The sequence below is a fragment of the Dendropsophus ebraccatus genome, chromosome 9 (genome assembly GCF_027789765.1).
Source record: "Dendropsophus ebraccatus isolate aDenEbr1 chromosome 9, aDenEbr1.pat, whole genome shotgun sequence".
Classification (NCBI taxonomy): Eukaryota; Metazoa; Chordata; class Amphibia; order Anura; family Hylidae; genus Dendropsophus; species Dendropsophus ebraccatus.
Genome location: NC_091462.1, coordinates 110,504,650 through 110,515,373, shown reverse-complemented (window position 1 = coordinate 110,515,373; position 10,724 = coordinate 110,504,650). Strand labels below are relative to the sequence as shown.

At 48.9% G+C, this 10,724-nt stretch overlaps 2 protein-coding genes across 6 annotated transcripts in view; one reads left to right on the top strand and one right to left on the bottom strand.

Moving 5' to 3' along the window:
- The first annotated feature begins 532 nt into the window (after positions 1–532).
- On the top strand, positions 533–7,395 carry TUFM (Tu translation elongation factor, mitochondrial). The gene is made up of 11 exons (XM_069984367.1): positions 533–603; positions 1,324–1,361; positions 2,937–3,096; positions 3,431–3,597; positions 3,678–3,782; positions 3,889–4,053; positions 5,023–5,155; positions 5,264–5,368; positions 5,489–5,640; positions 5,721–5,840; positions 6,969–7,395. The coding sequence occupies exons 1-11, from the start codon at positions 564–566 to the stop codon at positions 7,140–7,142; spliced, it is 1,359 nt and encodes a 452-aa protein (XP_069840468.1). The 5' UTR covers positions 533–563; the 3' UTR covers positions 7,143–7,395.
- Positions 7,387–10,724, bottom strand: part of CDKL4 (cyclin dependent kinase like 4) — a 21,677-nt gene continuing 18,339 nt past the window's right edge. For 4 of the 5 annotated variants that reach the window (XM_069984370.1, XM_069984371.1, XM_069984369.1 and 1 more), the window contains exons 6-10: positions 10,111–10,311; positions 9,138–9,226; positions 8,992–9,048; positions 8,654–8,773; positions 7,387–8,217 (exon numbers count right to left, since the gene is read on the bottom strand). In XM_069984370.1, the coding sequence (XP_069840471.1) occupies positions 8,116–8,217; positions 8,654–8,773; positions 8,992–9,048; positions 9,138–9,226; positions 10,111–10,311 (569 nt within the window). In that variant the 3' untranslated portion in view covers positions 7,387–8,115. The remainder of the gene's footprint in view (positions 8,218–8,653; positions 8,774–8,991; positions 9,049–9,137; positions 9,227–10,110; positions 10,312–10,724) is intronic. The other variant, XM_069984372.1, reaches the window with a different exon arrangement.

Below are 10,724 nucleotides of genomic sequence, written 5' to 3'. Positions count from 1 at the left end.
AGCCAGGAACAGACTATAAACAGAGAACAGGTCATAAAGGAAAGACTGAGACTTCTCCTCTTTTCAGTTCCATTACTGGCTTTGGCTTTAATAATTTGTCACACCATTAGTGATAACACTAATGGTGCGTTTACACAGAGAGATTTATCTGACAGATTTTGGAAGCCAAAGCCAGGAATGGATTTGGAAAGAGGAGAAGACTCAATCTTTCCTTTATGACCCGTTCCCTGTTTATAGTCTGTTTCTGGCTTTGGCTTCAAATTTTTGGCAGATAATCTGTCAGATAATCTTTCTGTGTAAATGGACCCTTATTCTGTGGACAGCCCCTTTAAGAAGTAAAGGTATTGTAAGAGAAATGTGTCGCCCATAGCAACCAGATCAAAGCTTTTCACACACATGAAAGCTGCTCTGTGATTGGTCAGAGTGGATATATGAGTGACGCCACCACCAACATGGCGTCTATGCTCCGCCATTAAGCGGCGGCGGCCATATTACTAGTGGCAATACCAGGCGCTTTATGACGTATTTCCTGTTCTGTGTCGTCACTTCCGCAGTCTAGCAAGATGGCGGGGCGTGTGGTGCTGTCAGCGTGCAGATCTGCCGGTGAGGAGGTGAACGTGAGCCGGGCAGCCCGGGAGGAGGGAGCGGGGTAGCGGACAGGCCGGAGGGGGAGGTACATAGACGGCGGAGCGGAGATGAGCGGCCGGGCTCCCCCCTGCGGCCGGTGAAGGTCATGTGATGCTAGAGGTCACATGTGTGCTGCGGGGAGCCGGTGACAGGTGAGGGGGGATCTGCCCACGTGACCCCTCAGCGCTGCCGCCTCGTCTCTGCAGTCTGAACTGTGATCTATGTCAGCTGTGCGTTTTTGTTTTGTTTTTATAGATAACATTAACTCATTCAGTGCCCGGCACCCTATAGTCTCCTGCCCCCTTCATGGAGAGCACCCCCTCTCCCTTCATCCTTGTATGTACCAGCACTGTTACCATAGTCACCAGAGGCCCCGCCCATTAGCACCTAATCAGTGAGTGGTTGTCATTGCTGAAATACTCTGTGCTGCTGTGTGTGCTGTCGCCCAGTGTCCCCATCACTCACCACTGGTTTATAGCAGCTTATAACCAGATATAATGTCAGTGTGATAGGACCCACAGCTCATGTATATAGATGTCCTGACCGAACTACATCTCCCAGCATGCATCAGTGTGCTGCTTATTCCCAGCCTGTGACTACTACTCTCAGCATGATGTTACAGCTGCCTCTGGGCATGCTGGGAGTTGTAGTTTAGCATTAGCGTCTATCTCCTCACGTCTTCTCTTCTCTCTGCAGTGTTCGGCCGGCTCCCAGCTCACAGTCTGCGCATTGCGGTAAGTCCTCACACTATAGACTGGCTACAATGGTAACAAACCCTCAGCTGTGAGATGGATGGGGTTCACTGAAAGCTAGCAGAGATCTTATAACTGGAAACTCAAAGTACACCAGGAATCACAAAACTTTATTGTTGCCTGTGCTTAACATATTACTTTATCTGATGGCCGGTAATAAATTCAAACCATTGTTAACAAATATATGTTCCTTAAAATCACTCTATTCCCAGGCTTATAGCGCTTTTATCCTTTGGTCTATGGGGCTGTGTCAGGTGTCATTTTTTGCGCCATGATGTGTTCTTTCTATCGGTACCTTGATTGCGCATATACGACTTTTTGATCGCTTTTTATTAAATTTTTTTCTGGTTTTGATGAGACCGAAAATGCGCAATTTTGCACTTTGGGATTTTTTGCGTTGACGCCGTTTACCGTGCGAGATCAGGAATGTGATTAATAGTTCGTACAATTACGCACACGGCGATAGCAAACATGTTTATTTGTTTTATTTATATTTATAAAATGGGAAAAGGGGGGTGATTTGGACTTTTATTAGGGGAGGGGATTTTTTATTAATAAAAACACTTTCACTTTTTTTAAAATTTTTACATTAACAAGAAGCCCCCCTGGGGGACTTGTATATACACAGCAAAGATCAGTCACATCGGTGATAGATTGCACTGGCCTACTGCAGGCCATAGCGATCTATTGCCGAGCCGGGATCAGCGTCAGTGCGACATTGAGGCCCGGCACAGGCAGAAGAACAGATTACCCCCCCCCCGTGATCGCATCGCGGGGGGGGGGGGGGAGATCCGACCCACTGGACACCAGGGAGATTATGTATAAAGCATTTCAGTGCAGCTGTCAGGTTTGACAGCTGCATTTAAGTGCCTAATTAGCCGGTGCGGCAACGGGACCCACGCCGGCTACAGATCACAGCCGGGAGCGGCGCCGTTCAACGCTAAGGGGTTAAAGGGGTTGCTTGCCAAAATTTTTTTTTCCTTTCAAATCATCTGGTGCCAGAGATTTGTACTTATCAGCTGCTGCATGTCCTGTAGGAAGTGTTGTATCCTCTCCAGTCTGACACAGTGCTCTCTGCTGCCACTTCTGTCCATGTCAGGAACTGTCCGGAGGAGAAGAGGTTTTCTATGGGGATTTGCTGCTGTTCTGGACAGTTCCTGACACAGAGGTGGCAGCAGAGAGCACTGTGTCAGACTGGAGAGGATACACCACTTCCTGCAGGACATACAGCAGCTGATAAGTACTGGAAGACTGGAGAATTTTAAATAGAAGTAGATTACAAATCTCTGGCACCAGCTGATTTGAAAAAAAGAACTACCCTTTAATGTATTTCAGCTCTCTGCTATTTTAAGCTCTTTTCATCCTGAATGAGAACATGGTCTATACTGGATGTAATTGTAACAGACCCTCAGATGTGGGAGGCGTTGGGGGGGGGGGGGGGGGGGGGGTCGGCTTCTGATTGTAAGTAGGAATGTTCCCGTTTACTGACAACAAGCACAGATATTTCATAGAAGTCCCTTTAAGGAACTTTAATAAAGGTTCTGGATGTGATTGCAGACATGGCCCAGCCCTGCCACCCGCTTCTGCCCCCTGCTGTACAGAAATTATGCTGTGGAAGCGAAAAAGACCTACACCCGGGAGAAGCCCCACGTCAACATCGGGACAATAGGACACGTAGACCACGGCAAGACCACGCTGACCGCCGCCATTACTAAAAGTGAGTGAGGAGATGTGTGGTTTATATATGTAATCAGCTCTGTACACTGCCCCCCCCCTTATACGCTGACCCTCCCACCCCATACGCTTTTTTACTGACTCACCCGTAGAAGTCAATAGGATCCGCTGCTTTTTTTTTAGATTGTAATTTTTTTTTGTATATTTATTGTCCACAAACAAATGCAGATCAGCAAGGGACGAGCTGGTTACATCTTTTTTTTTTTTTTAACCTAATCAACTCTATTAAACTAGTACAGTAGAGATCCAACAGGACCACATAAATCCAGCTTGACACCTGATCTCGTAGCTGTCGGGTTTCTCTTCTCTTGTCGCAGTCCTGGCAGAGGCCGGAGGGGCGCAGTTTAAGAAATATGAAGAAATTGACAACGCGCCAGAAGAGAAGGCCCGCGGTATCACCATCAATGCATCCCACGTAGAGTACACCACCGCCAATCGCCACTACGCCCACACAGACTGCCCGGGGCACGCGGACTATGTGAAGGTGGGAGCTGCGGGGATGGGGAACGTGGCGGGGTGTGAGCGGTCTCATTCAGGTTATAAGATTACCTTCCCTCCCTACAGAACATGATCACAGGCACCTCCCAGATGGACGGTTGCATCCTGGTTGTAGCCGCCACAGACGGGCAGATGCCGCAGACGCGGGAGCACTTACTGCTGGCCAAACAGGTAGGATGGTGCTAAGCTCTGCGGGTCCATCATATAGGGGGGTGCCAGGCTGTGATGTGGTGGTAACCAGCCTCCATACCCAACACTTATACTCGTCCTGCTGCAGATCGGGGTGAAGCACATCGTCATCTACATCAACAAGGCGGACGCCATCGATGACAAAGAGATGCTGGACCTGGTGGAGATGGAGATCCGAGAGCTGCTGACGGAGTTTGGTTACGATGGTGATAACACTCCTGTTGTGGTTGGATCGGCATTGTGTGCCCTCGAGGTAAGGGGGGGCTGAGCCTGTCTGTATTATTCACCCCATTATACTCGCATTATACGCCATACTGAAATCATTCTCCCCTTATAGGATGTTGCGCCCCTCAGCTTGCCCCATGACTTATTTAACGTGGCACCAGGTGTCCATGGGGTTAGACGCTGGGGTGGCACAGAAGCTGTAATAATGGCATTGCTCACTGGAGCGGCCTGTAGTAGAAAGAGCAGGATCGGAGAATCCAGATCTCAGCCTTTTTTTTTTTTTAATATATTCTTTATTTAGGGTGCGTTCACACACAACGTATCCGGATACTTTCCCATGCATTTCAATGGGCTAACCTGCTCGCAGCCAGATTGTCAGCCCATTGCGAGTATGTTAATTTCAGCGCTGTTATCCCCTGTGGCCCCGGAACATACATTACCTGCTCCACGCTCCTGCTTGTTGCAGGGCAGTGCACTGACTGGCTGACCACCGGGAGGCCCTGAAGCAAGCAGGAGCATGGAGTAGGTTATGTATGCTCCGGGGCCGCAGGGGTTAACAGCGCTGAATTTAACATACTCGCAGTGGGATGACAATAGTATGTCAGCCCATTGAAATGGATGGGCAATAAATCTGCTGCAGATAGGTTGTGTGTGAAGGCACCCTTAAAGAAGATTTCTGCCAGCAGACAGTCAACAGTGCGGGCACGACCCCGACACTACGGATACAAGGATACAGTAGACAGAAAGCACTATACACAATCATGTACAGGGCCAAAGCCGCCCCACTGCCGACCAGCTGTCACACATTTAACCTCCCAAGGTCCATCACACGGGCCGGTCAGGACATATCTCCTCATGTAATAGATCCTGTGATCGGCCAACGTCGACTGATCGCTCAAAGGAGACACATGACCAAAAAACCCAGCTCTCTCAGCTCCATAGACTCCATTCTTCTTAGGGATTCAGCCACATCTGACCGATTGTTTCCTCATTACAGAACCGCAGTAAGGAGATCGGCCTGGATTCCATCATGAAGCTGCTGGACGCCATAGATAGTTATATTCCCATCCCGGAGCGGGACCTGGACAAGCCGTTCCTACTGCCTGTGGAGTCTGTGTATTCTATCCCCGGTATGTAGGGTCTCCCGCTCCTCCTATACCACAGCTGTGCTGCACATGACCCTCAGCTCCTATAGGGGGCGCTGTCCTGGCAGATGACTTATTCTCATCTATTCTCAGGCCGAGGCACCGTGGCGACCGGGACGCTGGAGCGCGGCACAATCAAGAAGGGAGACGAATGCGAGTTTGTTGGACGCAGTCGGCAGATAAAGTCTGTTGTAACAGGTAGGAGCCCCACGAGCCTTCTGCAGTGTCTGAGGGGTCGTCTCACCTCTGTGGCCTGTTTGGTGTGCGGCCTTGGCCACCTTTCTGGGGTATGTCTGATCCAGTGCCCTCTCCTCACAGGCATTGAGATGTTCCACAAGAGTCTGGACCGGGCAGAGGCTGGCGATAACCTCGGGGCTTTGGTCAGAGGATTAAAGAGAGAAGATGTCCGGCGGGGGATGGTGATGTGTAAGCCAGGCTCCATCCGACCTCACCAGAAGGTCCAGGCACAGGTACGGTGCTGAGGCAACATGGCAGCTGTGCTATAATCTGCCGCAGGCTCTGGTAGTAACAGGTTATGTTCTCTCTTCAGGTGTACATCCTCAGCAAGGAGGAAGGGGGGCGCCACAAGCCATTTGTCAGCAACTATCTGCCTGTGATGTTCTCCCTGACGTGGGACATGTCCTGCCGGATCACGCTGCCAGAGGGAAAGGTTTGTCATGTTTAGCGTTTCTGGGCCTGTGAAGACTGTAGTGGTGGCCATTTTTATGTGTGTGATACTTGCCCATCCTCTGCACTTGCACTACAGCAATTTCCAGCTTAAGGGTGCGTTCACACCTACAGGATCTGCAGCAGATCTGCAGCAGATTTGATGCTGTGTTCAGTTATTTAAATGAAATCTGCTGCAGAAAATCAGCTGCAGATCCTGTAGGTGTGAACGCACCACAAGGGTATATTCACACTGAGTAAATCAAGCGAATTCCGCGGCGGAACTCTCCTCTACGGAATCCCGCCTGCCTCAGTGTGACACTACTTCTCTATGGGAGAACATGCGCTCCTCCGCTCACATGTCACTTCTTTGAGCGTAGGGCAGCAGAGGAGTGCGCTCTCCCAAAGACAGGCTACGGCACACTGAGGCAGGCGGCATTCGGAATTCTGTCTGATTTACTCAGTGTGAACATACCCTAAAGGGGTGTCTACACTGAAATGACTGCTGGCTCATCCTTAGGGTAATCAATCAGTCTGTTCAGCCTGGAGGACCCTTTTAGGGCTACTTTCAGAATATATACTGGCAGGATAGCATGCCGATGTATACCATGGCGCACTTATGCTGTGTTTGAGTGGCTATAGGTGACAAGTTTACTCTTTCTGAATGTACAGTGTTTTTCTGTTAGGCTGAAAACATGTCTGCCTGTGCTATGCTGTACTGCAAAACATAAGTGCTCGGAATTGCACTAGACATGGTGGTGGTAGTAGTAGTTTACCAAGTCAGTAAACCCAATATGGATACATAGCACTATAAACTGGCCAGCATGCCAGTGTTAAAGGGATGATCCAGTCACATGGCCGCTTTCTTCTAGAAACAGCGCCTCTTGTCCTCAGTGCAGGTTTTGCATCTCGGTTCCATTGAAGTAAATGGAGCTGACTTGTAATACCACATACAGCCTCAGGACCAGGTGGTGTTTTTGAAGAAATTATAGTTTTTTCTTATTATTGGTAAGCCCTTTAAGCTTAACCTAATCTGACATGGCACTGGGATTGTCAATGCCAGATTAAGAGCATTTATACTCCTGCGGCCTCCCATGTCCACATGTGCTGATGTTAACCCCTTCCGCTCCAGGAGATGGTCATGCCCGGGGAGGACTCCAGCCTCATCATGACCCTGAGACAGCCCATGGTACTGGAGAAGGGACAGCGCTTCACCCTGCGAGATGGCAACAAGACCATTGGCACCGGGATTGTGACAGACATCTTGGAGATGACAAAACAGGATGAGGAAGGCTGGATTTCTTGAGGATCCTCAGTATGGACTTGTATCATGTGGGGGGGGGGGGGTCCTACTAAACTGAAGATGAAGCGAACAGTAACAGCAGCACTTAAGCCTCTTCCCTGTGTGCCTGTGAATAGGCTGCAGGGTTACTTCTGTGTCCCATCATGTCACCATCATGTCCTTATACTGTCAGCGCAGGTTCTGTCACATGTATATTCTTCCCATACTTTTCATTTCAATTTTTTTTTTTTATTAATAAATATATTTGGACAGAGAATGGATCAATACATAAGAGTAATTCTTATCAAATGGGGACAATAAAGCTACAAAACTACTAAAATACAATGCTGGGCTCTGTTCACACAACATTTTTTTAATGAAAAGAAGGAACGTTCTCTTAATATTGAAAGTGTCACATCGAAGTCAATGTCAAATATATTTCCTGCCTTTCTGCATCGATATTAATGCAACAACGGCTGTTGTCCGTATCGTGTTAGAACATAGCCTCATGGTGGAAGGTCCCCAACCTGTGGGTGTCCGATGGTGGCAAAACTACCTCTCCCATCATGCCATGGCTGTCCAGGCAGGATGGAAGTGGTAGTTCTGTAACCAGTGGAGACCCACGGGTTGGGATCAGTGATTTATATCACAGGTGTCAAACTTAGGCCCTCCAGCTGTTGCAAAACGACAATTCCCATCATGCCTGGGTAGCTAATGCTTTGGCTGTCCTGGAATGATGGGAATTGTAGTTTTGCAACAGCTGGAGGGTCTCCCCTGATGTATATGTTGTCTTCAGGTCAGAGCTGCTGTTATCCTGTTAGCTCTCAGGGTCCGTTACGTCTCAGCCTTGTGGTGGCATGCATATATATATATATATATATATATTATATCCACCAGGTTCTGTTCTTTATCCTGGACCACAGCCCGTTCATATCAAAACAGTCATGATGTCCTAACACTACCGGACCCTCTCTAGTCCTGAGGTCCCCTCCATGTGTTATATATTAGGGAAGTAGTCAAATTTCTGAGCCCGAGGCTTGTTCTTGCCCTCTGGTGCTGGCGAGGCGCCGTTTCCTGGAATCTGAGGCAGCAACTGAGTCTGAAAGAAGAAGAAATAGTGTGAATTGCTGCAAACTGCACAGCTAAAGAGGTGGTCCAGGGTTGGAAAAACATGGCTACTTTCTTACAGAAAAGCGCCACTTGTCACTAGGTTGTGTGTGTGTGTTGTGGTATTACAATTCAGCTCCATTCACTTCAATGAAACTGACCTGCAATACTGCACACAAACTGAGGACAATAGTGGCGCTGGTTCTGGAAGAATGGAGCTTTGTTGTATTTTACGGTATTATCTCTCTATAGAAACACTGGGTTATAGCAAGAATGGGGAACCTTTGGCCCTCTAGCCGTTGCAAAACTACTATTCCCATCATGCCTGGAAAGCCAAAGGCTGTCCAGGCATGATGGGAATTGTAGTTTTGCAACAGCTGAAGGTTCTCCATCCCTGATTTTGTTGAGGAAGGCTCTGGGTTATGTACCTGTCTTCGTCTGCCTTTGCCTTTCCTCTTCTCGGGCTCCTCGCGGGCGGGGTTTAGGTAAGAACTTTCGAGGAGCTGCTCACAGGTGAGACGATCATCGGGATTCATGCGTAGACAGGCCTAGGGGGAGGAGCCAAAACTATGAACATAAGCAAGGAGGCGCATGTAAAACTTAGATGGCGCTAAGATCTTCCGTGCTGGCTAATGTCTGGTGTGTAACAATAGTGTTTCAATAAAGTAACACTTGACAAGAAGCAGGTTTGTTCACAATGACCCGATGTAACGTGTGGTTTATAGATAACAAATGTAGACGTTCTCCCCAGAATCCTCTGTTTTACCTTCATGAAGGTCATAGCCATTGGCTGAATATTTGGGAATTTCTCTTCCAAAGTTTCCTGTAAAAGAAGAATATGGAGTCATGACAAATATGGATTAGTGCCCCCCCCCCCCCTCCCCCAGTACACGGCAGGCAGCAGGCACTCACCACATCATCGGGGTCAGGCTCAGGAATACTGGCACCATGGAAAAACTGGTTACTGTGGAAAATGTACTGGTGTCTGGGGATCAGGTTTCCTGGAAGGAAATACATTAGTTTTTATATACATCCTCATAGGACTGAGAACCAAATATATACACACTGCCATAAAACTCTGCACCACCAGGGGGCGCTCATTCTATCCAATTAGTCATACGGTTTACAGGTTAGATCGTCTCCACAGCGGCTGGTCTTATTAGATGTTCTGTTCAATCACAGGTGTCCAAGAAAGGACAACCAGGGATGTGGTGATGGGGCGCAAGGTATTGTGGGGGGTGAACGCTAGCCCATCTGGTCTCATCCCTCACAAGAACTTCTGTAAAGCAAACTGCTGAACAACTTCCAGTCAGATCACACAGAGCATTACTGACTGGTAAGAACCCATGTGACCATGGCACAGGGCATCAGAACTGGAGCATGAAGCAATGACAGAAGGCATCGTGTCCGATGGGTCACGTCTTCCATCATGTGGACGGCCGGGTGCATGTGTGTCACTTACCTGGGGAGCAGATGGCACCAGGATGCACTATGGGAAGAAGACAAGATGGCAGGGGCAGTGTGATGGTCATTGTTTTGCTGGAGACCTTGTGTCCTGGCATCATGTGGATGTTACTGGGACACCGACTACCTACCTAAGCACTGTACTTACTAAGTCCTCCCCTTGATTGCAGCAGGACCCCCCTGGCAGCGGACAGCAGGATGATGCCTCGGGGGCCACACTGCTGACATGGGGAGTGTCAGGGACAGGAATGAGGAACATGACAAAGAGATAGGTGGTGACTCCAGATTCCTCAGAATCCAATTGATCATCTGTATATACTGGAAAAACAAACCCCATCCATGGAGGCCGCACCTCACAGGATCTGCTGCTGATACCACAGGGACCACTGATGGACCCCCAAAATATATAATGTGACCTCACCCAGGGTTCTTATGATGAGGTAGAGTTGGTCCATGTCTGATTTCCCCGGCCACACCGGCTGTCCGGACAGCAGCTCAGCAAACACACAGCCTATAGCCCAGACATCCACTGCTGCTCCGTACTGTGTGTCCCCGACCAGCAGCTCCGGGGCCCGATACCAACGAGTGGCCACATAATCCGTGTAATCATCCCCCGGCCGAGCTGTGGAGACAAGAGAGGAATGACCAGAGACCGCCGGAGCCCGATCACAGTCACTGATGATACTGCTGTCAGTAATCCAGTAAGGGTGACAATACCAGCTATCACAGTCACTGATGATACTGCTGACAGTAGGGACCCCAGCTATCACAGTCACTGATGATACTGCTGTCAGTAATCCAGTAAGGGTGACAATACCAGCTATCACAGTCACTGATGATACTGCTGACAGTAGGGACCCCAGCTATCATAGTCACTGATGATACTGCTGTCAGTAATCCAGTAAGGGTGACAATACCAGCTATCACAGTCACTGATGATACTGCTGACAGTAGGGACCCCAGCTATCACAGTCACAGGTGATACTGCTGGCAGTAGGGGCCCCAGCTTTCACAGTCACTGATGATACTGCTGTC

Bases quoted from the DNA above. Each gene is read 5' to 3' on its own strand.
- TUFM (XM_069984367.1), top strand. From the start codon at position 564: ATGGCGGGGCGTGTGGTGCTGTCAGCGTGCAGATCTGCCG. The intron at 3,783-3,888 runs GTAGGATGGTGC...GTCCTGCTGCAG, and splicing joins ACTTACTGCTGGCCAAACAG to ATCGGGGTGAAGCACATCGT. The intron at 4,054-5,022 runs GTAAGGGGGGGC...TCCTCATTACAG, and splicing joins CGGCATTGTGTGCCCTCGAG to AACCGCAGTAAGGAGATCGG.